At 50.7% G+C, this 16,277-nt stretch overlaps 1 protein-coding gene across 1 annotated transcript in view; it reads left to right on the top strand.

Moving 5' to 3' along the window:
* Positions 1 to 16,277, top strand: part of XYLB (xylulokinase) — a 41,077-nt gene that overhangs the window by 967 nt on the left and 23,833 nt on the right. Inside the window, exons 2-9 of the mRNA XM_052640058.1 lie at positions 344 to 426; positions 3,561 to 3,630; positions 5,023 to 5,103; positions 7,580 to 7,666; positions 8,306 to 8,434; positions 9,227 to 9,292; positions 10,982 to 11,054; positions 13,625 to 13,743. Of these exons, the coding sequence (XP_052496018.1) occupies positions 344 to 426; positions 3,561 to 3,630; positions 5,023 to 5,103; positions 7,580 to 7,666; positions 8,306 to 8,434; positions 9,227 to 9,292; positions 10,982 to 11,054; positions 13,625 to 13,743 (708 nt within the window). The remainder of the gene's footprint in view (positions 1 to 343; positions 427 to 3,560; positions 3,631 to 5,022; positions 5,104 to 7,579; positions 7,667 to 8,305; positions 8,435 to 9,226; positions 9,293 to 10,981; positions 11,055 to 13,624; positions 13,744 to 16,277) is intronic.

The following is a 16,277-nucleotide window of genomic DNA, read 5'->3' as shown; positions in this document are numbered from 1 at the left end:
CTAGGACTTCCTCAGACCTTGCCTGCCATAGGAACCAGCTCATCTATGAACATCTACTTCTAGAGGATTTTGGCTTTGGCTGTTTGGGAGGGCAGAAATTCCCTGAGTGTTTCGGGGTGTTTCTGTTTAGCCCCTCCACTTCTTCATTTTACTAAGTCTTCGGATATGTCGTCAGATGAGGCCTCTTACCCAGATAATTGCCACGATGCACCGCAGCCTCAAGGAGGTCTCCAGGCTGAACCACTTCTAGGGGGCTGGGCTTCACCTGGTGATGTTCATATCCCCGGACCAGTATAGAAGCTGAGGAAAAGTCTATCCATTATTTTACTATTTTACCTTCCAGGTAAAAGTTGTTGCTGTTGATGCAGAGCTGAGTGTCTTCTATGAGGACAGTGTGCAGTTTGACAGAGACCTTGTAGAATTTGGGTATGTACCTAGGGTGCCTGTGTGTGTGTGGGGGGTGGTTTTGGGGTCCACCCTAAACCCTTTTTTTGGGCCCCACTGCATGCCCCTTGTGGAATGGTTGTTCCCTGACCAGGGATCGAACCTGTGCTCCTTGCAGTGCAAGCATGGAGTCCTAACCACTGGGCTGCTAAGGGATTCCAACTTTTTATATTTATAAACCACACTATTCTGGTTTCCTCAGATTGCGAGAAGGGCGACCTTGACACATCGCTCAACATCTTTATTTTGTGCCTGGAATGCATTCTCCTGCATTCTTTCTGAACTCTGCACGTGGCTTCATATATGTAGTACGTATCAGTAGAGACTCACTTTGTACCAAGCACTGTGCTGCATGCTGGGATTTGATGGTGAAGCAGAGAGTCATGGTTCTTGCTCTCTCAGTTCTTCACATTTAGTGGGGAAGATTGATAACAGGCAAAGACTGACTGATTAACAAAAAACACAAAAGAATGTTTTTTTAATAAACTCAGGAAAGGCCTCTGACGGAAAGGATCTCACTTCTTTAAGTACTTACTGTAAAGAAATATGATCTAGATTTGGAAGAGTAGGTTAGAGAATGTTTCTAAGGAGGTAGTGCTTAAGCCAGGATCTGAATGAGTGGGGTTAGCCAGGTGATAGATGATAGAGAGCTTTCCAGGCCGAAAGAATAGCATGTGCAAAGGCCCTGTGGCAAGGAGCGCTGCTCCTTCATGGAAATGAAGAAGGCTGAGTGGCTAGGGAGCAGAGAGGGTGGGTTGGGCTATATATACCATGGAATGGAGTCTGTCTTTATCTTAAAAGCTATGGTCGCCCACGGTAGGGCTGTAGGGATTGGGGGAGGGGACAGTGTGAGATGGTTGTTTTTGTTTTTCGAAAAGATCTCTCTGGGTGCAGTGGGAAAGCAGATAGGATGTGGCCAAAGTACATGTTGGGAAACCACTGAGGAGGTTTTCCAAAGATTATCCAGATGAGAAATGATATTGATTGGATGAGAGAGAGCTGGGTGGTAAAATTGGCAGGTCTTGGTACAGAATTTATTATGAGATATGAGGGTGAGGCTTCTGGCTGGCCTCCAGGGTGGATAGTAGACTGTGAAAGAGAATTGGTTTCTGGGAAAAAGATCATGATTTTAGATTTTTGTATTAGTTTGGTAGGACTTCCAGACAAAATCCCACAGACTGGGTGGTTTAAACAAGACTTTTTGAAAGATTAAGTAACACTGTGGCTGCGTTGAGTCTCTGTGGCTGCGAGAAGGCTTTCTCTTGTTGCGGGGAGTGGGGGTTGCTCTCTAGTTTGAGTGTGTGGCTTCTCGTTGGGCTGACTTCTCTTGTGGGGCACAGGCGCTAGAGGCCAGGCCCAGTAGTTGGGATACATGGCCTTAGTTGCCCCGAGGCGTGTGGAATCTTCCTGGACCAAGGGTTGAACCTGTGTCCGCTGCATTGGCACTGGATTCTTAATGACTGGACCACCAGGGCAATCCAAACAAGACACATTTATGTTCTTACTCTTCTGGAGTCTGGAAGTCCAAGTTCAAAGTGCTGGCAGGGTTGGTTTCCTCTGAGATCTTTCTCACTGCTTTCCAGATGGCTGCCTTCTTTGCTGCCTCTCACGTGGCCATCCTTCTGTGTGAGTGCACCCCTGGCATCTCCTGGTTATTTATGCCCTTATCTTTTATAAGGACATCAACCATACTGGATTAGGGCCCACCCTGATGACTTCTTCGTAACTTAATTATCTCTTTAAAGGTACTATCTCCAAACACAGTCACATTGTAAGGTACTGGGGCTTAGGACACTGTGAACCTTGAAGGACACAATTCAGTTCATAACCGTTGTGGATCTGTAGATTTTGAGGTGGCTTGGAGTGGTCCTGGTGGAAGTGTCCCTCCGTGTCTATTTCAGATAGCACTTCTTCCTTGAAGCCTTCCCTTCTGGCCTCTCCGTCTCACTGCCCATCACCTTCTGTTGCCATCTGTTTCTTCCCCAGCTGATGTGTCTCCTTTGAGCTGAGGTTGGAGGCTATCTTGCTTTCATATTTTATATTACTACAGGCCACCCCTCTTAGAGTTTTGGTAGTTTGTATCTTTCAAGGAATTGGTCTATTTCATCTAGCCTATCAGATTTGTGGCCATAGAATTGTTCCTAATATTCCTCTATTGTCTTCCGATGTCTGTGAGATCAGTAGTGAAGACCCTTCTCTCATTTCTGATGTTGGTAATTTACGTCTTCCCTCTCTTTTTTTTTCTTGATTAGCTTGACTAGAGGTTTATCAGTTGACCTTTCCATAGGATCAGCTTTTGGTTTCTTTGATTTTTCTCTTTTCATTTTCATTGACTCATGCTCTGCTGCTGCTGCTGCTAAGTCGCTTCAGTCGTGTCCGACTCTGTGCGACCCCATAGACGGCAGCCCACCAGGCTCCCCTGTCCCTGGGATTCTCCAGGCAAGAACACTGGAGTGGGTTGCCATTTCCTTCTCCAGTGCATGAAAGTGAAAAGTGAAAGTGAAGTCACTCAGTCGTGTCCGACTCTTTGCGACCCCATGGACTGCAACCCACCAGGCTCCTCTGTCCATGGGATTTTCCAGGCAAGAGCACTGGAGTGGGGTGCCATTGCCTTTTCCGACTTGTGGTCTAATTTTTATTAAATTTATTATTTCTTCTCTTCTGCATGGATTATTGTCGCCATATTTGAGTTTTTGTTTTTTATGTCATTGAATATCTCAGTCTCTCTTTCTGTTGCTTCTTGATTTTGAGTCATCATTTAAAAGGCCTCCTTACTCCAAAATTAGGAAGTGGACTTGGAAGGGCTTCTCATCCAACCCCAAACTTACCAACCCCTTTAGGCCCACTGCTCCAAGTGACAGCCTTGCAGGGTGAACACCTTATATTTAGAAGACTTGTTTTTTTCTGGTGCTTTCGGAGAATTGCCACCTCTGAGCCACACTGGGCAATTTCCATGCCTTCTCTCTCCATCTTGCCCATCATCTTCCCTGTTCAATCTAGAGTTCCCCCACGAGGCTGGGGGTGGGGTGCTTTTCCTTCTGCGGGAGGGATCCCGGATCTGCCATTGCCGGGCCCCCACCTGAGGCTCTGTCCCACATTATCTCTTCTGCTTGTAGGACTCAGGGTGGAGTTCATGTTCACAAGGATGGCCTGACAGTGACCTCTCCGGTCCTGATGTGGATCCAGGTAAGACAGGGATTCCTGTCCCTCTCTTGTCCCAGCCTGTCTCACCAGCAGACTTGGAAATTTGCCCAGAAGCCTGAAGGTGGCAGCTCATGAGAGCCCCTGTTGAGACCAGGTCCTCCTGGGCAGGTGGAATCTGCACGATCCAGGGCCAGCCTCGGTCTTAGCTGGTGGCAGGACTTCTGAGCTGAAGAGACTCACAGAGGGGCTTCCAGGAGCTGAAACCAGAGCAGCTGGAAAGTCCTGCCATCTTTAAAATGCCACAGAGCAGACCTTTCCCAAACATTCCACTTTCAGGCCCGGTGTCCTCCCATGTACCCTGAGATCCAAACATGGCCCTTACACTCTCCTCTTAGCACTCAGTCCCCAGGCCCTTCAACTCCAGCGGCAGGGGCCCTCAGTGTGGCGACTTGTGACCTGCCCATTCGGGCTTAGATCCATCCCAAGCCAGGCCTGCCTCTCAGGACCAGTGAGGAAGGAAGATGCCTGTTGCCAGACCTGCATTACCTGTGAGGCCACAGGACTAGGGTGTGGACAGCACAGGCAGGTGTGATAGGAGCTGAGGGCTCTCTCATGGACCACAGGGGACCTGGGACCCTGGAGCAGGGGTCAGACAATGGTAGCAACTGAATGTCCTCTGCCCACAGGTTTTTCAGTTCTCGGACGCTTAGCTGTGCTGCATGGCGTGGGGGGTCTAGTTCCCTGACCAGGATTGAACCCAGGGCCCCCTGCACTGGGAGCTCAGAGTCTTGGCCACTGGACCACCAGCAAAGTCTGTGGAGCCTTGTTCTGATGGGAGCTTCAAGTTTGCTCTTTGCTTCTCCATTGCAGTGAAGTCATATCAGTAATATGGTAGACTGAAAATGCAGATAAAAGAAACAAAAATTTGAGCCACCTGGTTTCGGCTCTTCCTGAATACTTGCGTGCATGCTCAGTCCTGTCCAACTCTTTGCAACCCCGTGGACAGTAGCCCACCAAGCTCCCCTGTCCATGGAATTTCCCAGGCAAGAATACTGGAGTGGGTTGCCATTTCCTCCTCCAGGGGATCTTTTCAACTTAAGGGATTGAACCAGCATCTCCTGCATTGACAGGTGGATTCTTTACCACTGAGCCACCTGAGAGGCCCTTCTGAATGTTTGGAAGTCACCAGTTGGAGAGGCAAACTTTGAGGATTGCTGGTTTCTGATTCCATTTCTTTAAAATATTTTTAGCATAGCTCACCTTTTTATTTGGTTGATGCCTACTCATTTAATTGATGTACTCTGCTTCCAAACCCTGAGTCATCGGTTCCTTCTTTATCTCCACTGACAGGGCAGGCACTGAAAATCCAGGCTTGGGCATTAGCCTGGTTCCGTGGTTCAGGACAGTCATGGTGGGTCCTGTGTTTCTTTTCAGGCTTTGGATATCATCTTGGAGAAGATGAAGGCTTCGGGCTTTGACTTCTCTCAAGTCCTCGCCTTGTCTGGGGCGGGCCAGGTGTGTTTGCTGCAGCCTCTGTTTGCGGCATGAGGGGCGTCTGTCTTGGGTGGTGCTGTGGGTGCTGAGGTGTTGCTAAGTCACTTCAGTCGTGTCCGACTCTGTGCGACCCCATAGATGGCAGCCACCAGGCTCCCCCGTCCCTGGGATTCTCCAGGCAAGCACACTGGAGTGGGTTGCCATTTCCTTCTCCAGTGCGTAAAAGTGAAAAGTGGAAGTGAAGTCGCTCAGTCATGTCCGACTCTTAGCGACCCCATGGACTACCGCTTTCCAGGCTCCTCTGCCCATGGGATTTTCAGGCAAGAGTACTGGAGTGGGGTGCCATTGGCTCCCCTCAAAGGACGGTGCACATTCTTGAGAGTCACTGCACAAGTTTCGTTGCAGTGAAAATCCCTATAGCTGTTTCACCTTGGAGGATGAAACACAGGATTTGAGACAGTTCGTACAGTTAAATGTTGTACAGAAGAGAACACTGGGTGAGGAGGAACTGGATCCAGGTCCTCCAAGGGGATGGAGGAAGAATGTGACGTGAATTTATTATGACTGTTTGAAGGTACACAATGGCTTTCCTCTTTTCCGGAAGTAAAAATAAAGTCAGAAATCATGCTAATAACTATAGTAGTGTGGTAATGACAAAGAACATTGGACGCCTAGTATATGCCAGGTGCGGTGCTGAACATCTTACATGCACTAACTTAGTCTTCATAGCAGTTGTACCAGGAGGTATCATGCAGTGGTTAGCACAGGGGGCTCCAGGTTTGATCCCTAGCCCTGCCATTTGCAAGCAGTGACCTGGGGCACGTTGTCCAGCTTTCTGGTGCCTCCATATTCTAATCTGCTGTGAGGTCAATGTGAATGTTAAATAGATAGGACAGTGCAAAAAACCTTCCAAGTTTTAGCTACTGTTTTTATTATCATTGCCATTTACATGGGGAAATGGAGGCACCAAGAGGTAATGTCACTTGTCGAAGGTCACCTAGCTGCTAGGAGGGGGAGTAAGGATTCCAGTCCAGTGTTATCCTCTGAGTCACTCTGCCCCATGCTGGTTTAGCATGTCTTCACATCCTCATTAGAGAGCATTCACCAACTCTTCTGAAGGTGCCTCTTCCCCTGACCTATTGAAACTTATTGATTGTGCCCTTGTTCTACTAAACAGAGTCCCTGGTGGTCTCGGCTGCCTCCCGCACCTGGACCCCCTCTCCCTCCCACACCCCCCCTCTGCCCCCTTGGCCACATGTCCCAGGAGCGCCTCAAGCTTGCCATTTCTCTGACTGGGCGCTCCGTCTTACCCCAGGTGCCCTCCTTCGGTGCCCTTTCTCAGGGAGTTGTCCCTCCCCACCTGGGACCACAACCCAAGTGTCAGCCTCGATTCCCCCATCCTCCTGCCCCCGCATTCCAGGGGGCCCCCTAATCCTGCTCATTTCTCCCTGACTCTTGAATCTGCCACCTCTTCTCCAGCGCCACCTCTGTGGCCCCAGGCCTGGTACCCACTGTGTTTCTCTGGGCCTCTGTTCCACCTCCCTGCCTCCAGCCTACCTTCTCCAGGGCTCTCACAAGCCCTTTCATCCATTCGACTCTGGCCATCCAGAGTTCTCACCAGCCCAAGATAAAACCCAACCAAGGGGTAGGCTGCCACCTCCCCATCCAGTCCCTTCTTCCCCCACCCCAACCTCAGGTTCCTTCCCTGCACATGCCAGCCACTCTCAACTGCAGCTACTCTCTTCATGGCGCACCCCTGCACCCAACTCTGGGACCCTTTCCCAGTTACCGCATCCACTTCTATGCACGCATAGCCCCAGCAGGCTAGACTCCTCCCCGGCGTTTCCACAGCCCTGCCACTGCACTTCATAGGTTTTTTTTGGCTGCGTCCGTGTTGTAGCACGTGGGATCTTTTGTTGCAGCGCAAACTCTCTAGCTGTGGCCCGTGGGCTTAGTTGCTCCGTGGTATGCGGGATCTCAGTTCCCTGACCAGGGATTGAACCCATGTCCCCTGCATTGCACAGTGGACTGTTAACCACTGGACCACCAGGGAAATCCCTTAGTAGAGGTTTGTAATTGTCCACTTGTGTCTTTTCCCCTGACTAAACTCCAGTATCCTTTAGAATAGGAACGGTACTACCCTAGTCATCGGTCCCATCCTGGCGTGATCTAGGTGATCAGTTAGTGTTTGTTGACTGAATAGTGGTAAATGAATAAATGAGTGAGCGTCAGATAATATTATGAGCAATATATTTAAATACAGTTTTACAAAGGCACCAAAATCTAGACCAATAATTGTTTGTTCCTCCATGTTTTGAGGTGGACAGGGCAGAGTTCCTCCTCATCTTATAGAAATGAAAACCAAGTCTCATAAAGGTGATGAGCTCTGTGACTTAGAAGTACCGGCGTGGACTTAAGAGTCCAGTTCTTTGGCGTGTAGTCTAGGGTCCTTCCGGTCTCCAGGAGGCTGATACGGGCTTGGCTTTTCCCTTGGCAGCAACATGGAAGCGTGTACTGGAAGACTGGGGCCAGCCAGGTGCTGACAAGCCTGTCACCGGACCTTCCATTGCATGAGCAGCTACAGGTGACTGTGGCCGGGTTGTGGGAGGCTGAGAAACTTCTACAGGAGGTGGTAGGGAAGAAGGGCCCCGAGCCCTGTAGGTGCTGAAGCCTAGGGCTTTTGGGCATTGTCAGGGGTGTGGGAAGATGGCTGAGCAGCAGTCCTGTGAGCGTGGTCTGCCATGCACATCCCTGTGGTTAGAACAAAGGTTTGGGTGCACACAGCTCTCATCACGTGGGTCCCTTGTGGTCCAGCACGACTCTGGCAAGCTCCCTGCTCAGAAAACTAGGGGAGCTAGTGCCTCCCAGCGGTGCTGGTAATGCAGGCTCTGGCTTCTTTTCTCTCAAGCTCCATATGCCCGGGCCGGCCTGCCCTTGGCTACAGCTCTGGCCCTCCGCCACCCGTTTCCTATCTATCCTGTTGCTTGTGGTGCTCAGGTTCGCTCGCCAGAATCTTCTACCTAGAGCTTTCTGGGGAAAGAGCCCCCCCACCCAGGCCAGACCAAGGTTTGGACATGAATGGCTTACCCACGGGTCTTCCAAGGTCATGTCCAGGGGAGAGACATCCACTTCATCCCTGCTGCGCTGGGCAGTGTGGCCGCCGGTGCCAGGGTGGCCCCCAGGGTCAGCAGGCGGAGCTCACGCCTGTGCTCCTTCTTTCCAGGCCTGTTTCTCCATCAGCAACTGCCCGGTGTGGATGGACTCCAGCACCGCAGCCCAGTGCCGCCAGCTGGAGGCCGCCGTGGGCGGGGCCCAGGCTCTTAGCCGCCTCACCGGCTCCCGTGCTTACGAGGTGGGAGCGCCCGCTGTGATCTGGGGACAGGGGCTGGTCTAGGAGGAAGACCTGAATGCCGGCCCTGGTCCCTTCTCCCTGGAGGTCTGGGAGGACACGCTGGTGACCTGCCCCTGTGGGACTCCTGGGAGGCCATGTGGCTGCTGCCCCGTGGAGCCAGGCCTGGGCACTCTGACCCGTGGTTCTGAGCTAGGCCCTCTGCACTGCCCATCCAGTGAGGGCAGGCCTGCTGCTGCTGCACCCAGGTCAGAGCTCTGCTGTGTCTGTGGCTGATAATGGCACCTCGATCTCAGCCTCTCTAACTTGGAGATACAAAGAGCACTTACATTTTGGGTAGTTTTGAAGCTGAAAGGAGTCAGTGCTTACAGGCACTTGGTGCAACTCCTGGGAAAGTAAAAGAAAAAAAAAAAATTGAGTACCTCTTTCCTATTGGTTTCCCACCCCCTCCCATGGGGTGGCTGCTGTTGCCTCAGCCAGGATCATGCCACCCCCACTGGAGTAGAGGTTCGGGGGATAAGACTGACCCTATTTGGGCCACCTGAGGTAGGAAGGATGTGGGTTAGGAAAATACGTGAGTCCCCTGCATGGGTGCCTTCGGTCAGAGCAGACATCCTGCCACATGAGAAGCAAGATTATTACTAAGGGTGATCAACAGACATCAGACATTTCCAGATTTCAGAAACCTTCTTAAGCTCTTATTCAGAGCCTGCTATGTTAACTCTGTGAGTACTTTATGGACTTGATCATTCTCCAAAGGATATGGGTTTTTAAGTACTTGCACTGTTTTTCCAGCGATTTACAGGAAACCAGATTGCAAAGATTTACCAGCAGAACCCCGAGGCCTACTCACACACAGAGGTTGGTTAAACATTCCTCTTTGATTACAAGTCAGGGTCGAATTCTTTCTCTAATTTTGCATAAATATACATCTCATGTACATGGGCTAAAAACATTGATGAGCAGACATTAAAAATGATATGTATTCAGTCTGCTTTTATTCTCGTTGTCAGGCTTTTTCCAAAGAAGAGGGAAAGAATGGAATTATAGGAAAGAAAAGTCAGGGACTCTCCTGACCAGAAGGGTAGAGGTCAGGGTCAGACTGGGAGCAGGGGGCCTGGTGTCTTCCGGGGACCACCTGGGTAGATCTGGGTGCCCTTCATCTCTGTCTCAATTTCCTCGGCTTCCCTGGTGGGTCAGGCAGTAAAGAATCTGCCTGCGATGCAGGAGACCTGGGTTTGATCCCTGAATCAGGAAGATCCCCTGGAGAAGGAAATGACAACCCACTCCAGTATTCTTGCCTGGAGAATCTCATGGACAGAGGAGCCTGGTGGGCTATAGTCCATGGGGTTGCATAGGGTTGGACCCGACTGAGTGACTAACACTTTTACTTTTGGGCTCAGTATCCTATCGTTGATGCAAGATGCCTAACAGGCGCTTGATAGGCGTGGAGTCTCTGTTTTCTTAGGAAATTTGTAAACCTGGACCAGTGTGTCTCTAGCTGTGGCCCTTCAACCAGAATCTGTATCCCTGGAACCCAGGTTCCATTCCTTGAGCCACAGTTGCCGAAAGCCGGAACTTAATGCCACCTGAGAAGCAGCTCAACGGCCTGGCTAGTGAGACTCATCTCTAAGTAATTAGAAAATGGTCAGCTTGTGTTAAACCATACTGCTTTTTTAATCTTAACATGCAGTTTACTCTTTAGTGAGTCAAGGTTCCAGATTATTCTGCAGTGTTAGCCATTAATGAAGGTTTTGAGTGGAGGGGATGATAAAACTTCTCCAGAGTCTGTGTGTAGAGCAGAGGTAGTCTGACTGTGAACAGGAGGTGATGGCATTCTCTCCCCTGGTCCAAGTGCCTGTGATTCCCGTGTGGAAGCACAGACCCTCAGGGTGACATTGAAACCAACTATCCGTTCCTCCCATTCATGTTTGGGGTCTCTGGCTTCCAAAGGGGACGGCTTTCACTTCTACTCATTCTGAACCCCTGAAACTGTCTTGGTTGGTTCTGGATTCTGTGACCATGTATCTACTTCCTCTGTGAATAAGTCATAGAAATGGAGGAAGGAATCAGGGCGCCACACTCCCCGGCATATGGATTCCGGTGAAAACTGTCTTCCCTCAGGGTGGCTTCTTCTTATGTTTTGTTATTGCTGTTTGGCTGTAGTGCAAGGCTTGTGGGATCCTTAGTTCCCTGACCAGGGATTGAACCCAGGCCCCCAGCAGGGAAAGCCCAGAATCCTTACCACTAGACCACCAGGGAACGCCTTTTTTCCCCTTGTCATTGTTGAACCTGGCCATTCTATGACTTGTCAGAAACTGTGGAGCGAGGGGCTTTCCTAAGGGGTCACCGCTTGGTGTCCCGGCCGCTCCAAATGCCCTGCGAGACTGAGGCACCGCCCCCCCCCCAACCCCGTCCTCTCACTGCTGGGGCATCTTGCTCAAAGTTTCTACTTCCGTCCCCAATCTTGTCCTGTTGTGTGTGTGTCCCAAGTAGTCGATTGTTCATGAAAGTGAGTCATAGATCTCACGGTATCTTTCTCTTTTGCAGAGAATCTCCTTGGTCAGTAGTTTCGCTGCTTCTCTCTTCCTTGGGTCTTACTCCCCTGTTGACTACAGTGATGGTAAGTCTTCAGAGTCCAGCGCTGGGCCTGTCCAGCAGGTGTGCGGCAGCATGAACCTTACCCAGTCTTCCGTCCCTACTGTCTGTTGCCAAGAAGGGAGGGTATTAGTTATCTTTTGCGGGTAACAAATGACCCCAGTGCTTTGCAGCTGAGGGCCATCAATGCTTATTATCTCACAGAGTTTCTGAAAGTCAGGAATCAGGGAGTGGCTTGACTGGATGCTTTTGGCTCTGGGTCTCTGAGGAAGTGGCAGTCAAGCTGGCCTCCAGCATTAAGCAGAGACATTACTTTGCCAACTAAGGTCTGTCTAGTCAAGGCTATGGTTTTTCCTGTGGTCATGTATGGATGTGAGAGTTGGACTTTGAAGAAAGCTGAGCACCAAAGAATTGATGCTTTTGAACTGTGGTGCTGGAGAAGACTCTTGAGAGTCCCTCGAACTGCAAGGAGATCCAACCAATCCATTCTGAAGGAGATCAGCCCTGGGATTTCTTTGGAAGGAATGATGCTAAAGCTGAAACTCCAGTTTGGCCACCTCATGCGAAGAGTTGACTCATTGGAAAAGACTCCTGCTGGGAGGGATTGGGGGCAGGAGGAGAAGGGGACGACCGAGGATGAGATGGCTAGATGGCATCACTGACTCGATGGACGTGAGCCTGAGTGAACTCCGGGAGTTGGTGATGGACAGGGAGGCCTGGCATGCTGCGATTCATGGGGTCACAAAGAGTCGGACACGACTGAGCAACTGAACTGAACTGAACTGAAAGGCTTGACTGCGGTTGGAGGATCCTCTTCCAGGCCACACATGTGGCTGTTGGCCGGAGGCCTCGGTTCCTTGTCCTAACCCCTCCAACAGCACTATATGGGAGCTAGATTTCACCCCAAGGGAAGGGAAAGAGAGACAGCAGCCAAGCAGAAGCTGCTGAGTCTTTTACATGCTAGTCTTGGGAGTGACGTGGATCACTCTTCCCCTGTCCCTGGGCACACAGACCTCTGGGTACCAGAAGAAGGGACCACACGTGGTGTGGACACTAGGACTGGGGGATGAACAGGCACTGTCTTGTAGCCTGGCTCCCTCAGGAGTTATATTTTGAAGTTCTTGTTCACATTTGGAGAACTCAGGAGAGTGATGAGCTTCTGGAATCAAAACTCTGACAAAAATAAATGCAGATGATGCCAGTGAGGAAGGAGAGCTGGGAGGAGCTTGCTGAAGGAGCTCTGGGTTGAGGCTAGAGCAGAAGGAGGGACCAAGGAGGGAGGAGGAGGCAGAGCAAGAGCCCAGGCCTGGGAGAGTGACCTCAGGAGACCCCGGGACACTCCCAGGCTCTGGGAGTTCAGCTGAAGTGTGTGAGTGCCATTGTGTGCCAGACGCTAGTTTAGTTTGCAAGGAGAGAGAGTAAAGTGATGAAGGAGTGGTCCCCAAGCTTTGCTCACAATCTGGAGAAGAAAAGCTTCCTCCCGCACAGGAGCCCAGCTCCTTGGAGCTCAGGCCAGCAGAGTGATACACATGGAGTAGCCTGTTCCCACTGATGTTCTCCACACTCAGCTGGGCTGCTGAGCACTGCTGGAGAAAGTTCCATCGCTGCTGTGGACATTGCTGAGCTTCACCCTCAGCTGGGCCTCCACCCATTCCCCTCACTGTCACCTTAGAGGTCACCTACTAATTTACCAGTTGTCTAACCCTCTCACATGGGAACAGGGCTCCAGCAGCACCCAGCCCACTGGTCTGCCGCCTCCTGGGCCCCAGGAAGGGGGCCATCCACCTGTGCTCTGGATTCTCCCCACTCTCCATCCTCAGGAGAAGTAGATTATTTTAGGGAAGTTTTAGCTGATCACCAGGGCTTCCCTGTTGGCTCAGATGGTATAGAATCTGCCTGCACTGCAGGAGACTGACCTGGGTTTGATCCCTGGGTCAGGAAGATCCCCTGGAGAATGGTACGGCTCCCCACTGCAGTATTCTTGCCTGGAGAAATCTATGGACAGAGGAGCCTGGCAGGCTACAGTCCCTGGGGTCGCAGAGTCAGACACTACAGAGTGACTTTCACGCACACATAGCTGATCTTAGTGATGAGTATGAGGAAGTTTGGAGGCATCTGAGAGCTTCCCTTGAAAAGTTAGATGCGATTGAGAAATCCCACATTGGTGCCAGGGCTGCCTCAGAGCCTTGAACCCCAGGGGACACTCAGAGCCATCCTAGATGCTGCTGCCGGGAGCCGCCTCCCCCGGCCGGGTGTTAGAGAATCAGAGGCCCACTGGAGAGTGACCCAGATCTATTGTATACATTCCATCAGGGAAGAGCTCCAGGTACACGTCTGCTTTGAGAATGATCCCTTCTTGGCTAGATTTGTGCATTTTTACAGAAGATTTTTTTAAAGATTTCTCTTGGAACTTCCCTGGCAGTCCAGTGCTTAAGACTCCACACTGCCAATAGAGGGAGCGTGGGTTTGCTCCTTAGCTGAGGAACTAAGACCCCACATGCCACAAGGTATGGCCCAGAAATTGGGGTGGAAAATGAATAAAGCACACATTTTTCAAAATTTTGTTCTTTCGTTCTTGTATCCTTCCTTCCTTAGGTTCTGGAATGAATTTGCTGCAGATTCAGGACAAAGTCTGGTCACAGGCTTGCCTTGGAGCCTGCGCACCTCGCTTAGAGGAGAAGCTTGGCCGACCGGTGCCATCCTGCTCCATTGTGGTAGGTCCCCTGCCCAGTGCCCAGTGGCGAGGCTCACTGGAGAGCTGGTTTGCTGCTGGGGAAGTGGTATAGTACACACACGCACCCCCGACCACACGCACATCCATCCATTTACACAAGGGCACGCACACCTGGAACTTTGTCTAATACAAGATAAGTAGTTGACCTGAGTCAGAGCAGTCTGGATCCCTCCCTTGCATTCAGATGCTCAGGCCCAGTTGCAGATTCCTGCCTCATGGAGGGGGTGAGGGGGCTGGGGAGTGGACTTGGAAAATTGCGCCCTGGAAAATAATTAGAATGGGAAAAGGATTGAAGGCATATGTTCTGGGTGATTGCACTCCTTAGGAAAAAATGCACAAGATAGAAATTTAAGGGATGGGACCACCACTGAAGCTTGGGGCAGGCAGTCTGGAGGAAATAAAGAGAAGTGCCAGTGATCTGGGGAGAGCATGGGCCTTGGAGCCACACTGTCTGGGGTGGAATTGGGCTCTGCTGCTAACCGCCTTTGTGACCTTGTGCCTCAGTTTCCTCGTCACTTCCACTGTTTCTGGAGCAGTAGGAATGCTACTACTTTCTATCTGTCAGGCTGTTGTGCAGAATGAATGAGGTGATACATTTAATGTACTTAAGATGGTGCTTGGTCCCAGGGCTAATATGAAAAGCATTTGGGACAGCCACATGCAGAAGAATGAGACTGGACCACTGTCTTACTCCAGATACAAAAATTAATCCATAATGGATAAAAGGCTTGAATATAAAATTTGAAACCGTAAAACTCTGAGAAGAAAACAGGTGGTTAGCTCCTGGATACTCAGCAGAGAGTTTTTTTGCATTTGAAACTAAAAGCAGGGGCCTTCCATGGTGGTCCCATGGCTAAGACGGCAAATTCCCAATGAAGGGGGCCCAGCTTCAAACCTGGCCAGGGAACCAAATCCCACCTGCCACAGCTAAGAGTTTCCATGCCACTAAAACAAAGGTTGAAGATCCAGCATGCTGCAACTAAGACTTGGTGTAGCCAAATAAATATTAAGAAAAAAACCCTGAAAGCAGAGGCAATTACAGCAAACCCAACAAATACAGCTACCGCAAAATAAAAAGCTTCTGCACAGCAAAGGAAACCATTAACAAAGTGAAAAGGCAACTGGGAGAAAATATCTGCAGAATCTGTATCTGCTTCCCCGGTGGCTCAGATGATACAGAATCCGCCTGCAGTGTGGGAGACCCGGGTTCAGTCCCTGGGTGGGGAAGATCCCCAGGAGGAGGGCATGGCAACCCACTCCAGTATTCTTGCCTGGAAAATTCCATGGACAGAGGAGCCTGGAGGGCTACAGTCCACGGGGTCTCAAAAAACTTGGACACGATTAAGCAACTAAGCACATGTACCTGATAAAGGGGACAGTTCAATGAAAGAACTTTAACCATTGGAGTGGCACCCATGTTCAGAATAGCCACTGGCTGTCCATGCTCTGGTTTCTCCTGGTTGGCCAGCTGAGTTCTTGGCTGCGCCCTGCACTCGGCCATTTCGTGGGAAGCACCTGCCCCACACCAGAACAAGTGGAAGCGCTGGGTGGGGCAGAGTGTTAGCTGTGAGGGAGACCAGGGCCTAAGGAGATCCAGGCTACCGCGAGTGCCTCCTGTTGGCAGTTCCAGCCATGGAAACACTTTTCTATCAACAGTAGGAGCTGAAAACAGCCTTTGCCACCACGAGCAGAATGTCAAAGCCAGATTGTCATCCTCATCCCCAGGGTGGGCTTCCCAGGTGGCTCAGTGGTAAAGAACCCGCCTGCCCATGCAGGAGACGTGGGTTTGATCCCTGGGTCAAGATGATCCCCTAGAGGAGGAAATGGCAACCCACTCCAGTATTCTTGCCTGGGATAGAATGACCATGGGATCATTAAGTATCAGACGTGACTGAGCATGCACAGGCTCCCAGAGGGTGCCGCGAAGCCAGCGCACAGAGCTAAGGGTGTCCTGCCCCACTGAAGGAGACAATTCAGAACCCAGGCAGGCTGATGCACAGCAGAAAGGAAAAAAGGAAGGGTGAACAGAAGACAGCCAAGCCTCTGGGACTGGTATTGCACATGGCTCTTAGTTTCCAGTCGATGGAGAGCAGTGTTTTGTCCATGGCAGCCAGCTTTGTTTGCCTTACACCAAGAACACATGCCTCCAAGAGGGGCCTCGTGCAGACACGAGCAGCTTGAGGAACAGAAAAGAACTGATTTGGAAAAGTGTGTTTTCGTTTGAAACATATGTACCCACGTGATGGGGGGAAACAAGCAAAATTCATGTTTTCTGTCATCTCTTTTTCTGAAGGTGGTGCCCAGATGGCTTTCTCTCCTTTTCTGCAGGAAAATTTTTGGAGATGTCATGTAGTGACGCCTCCGCCTCGCAATCTCGCAGCCCACCTTTTTTGCCAGCAGTCATGGCCTCACGTGTCCCTTGGCAGCCTCCTACCTGAGCTGTAGCTCATTTCACTTTTTTGCCCTGGGGGCTTCTGGAACTTTGTAGCTGTGCTCTGCCAGCCTGGAGGATCG

Source organism: Budorcas taxicolor, chromosome 1 (genome assembly GCF_023091745.1).
Source record: "Budorcas taxicolor isolate Tak-1 chromosome 1, Takin1.1, whole genome shotgun sequence".
In the NCBI taxonomy this organism is placed as follows: domain Eukaryota; kingdom Metazoa; phylum Chordata; class Mammalia; order Artiodactyla; family Bovidae; genus Budorcas; species Budorcas taxicolor.
Note: the sequence above shows the minus strand (reverse complement) of the source record. Positions and strands in the feature narration are given on the sequence as shown.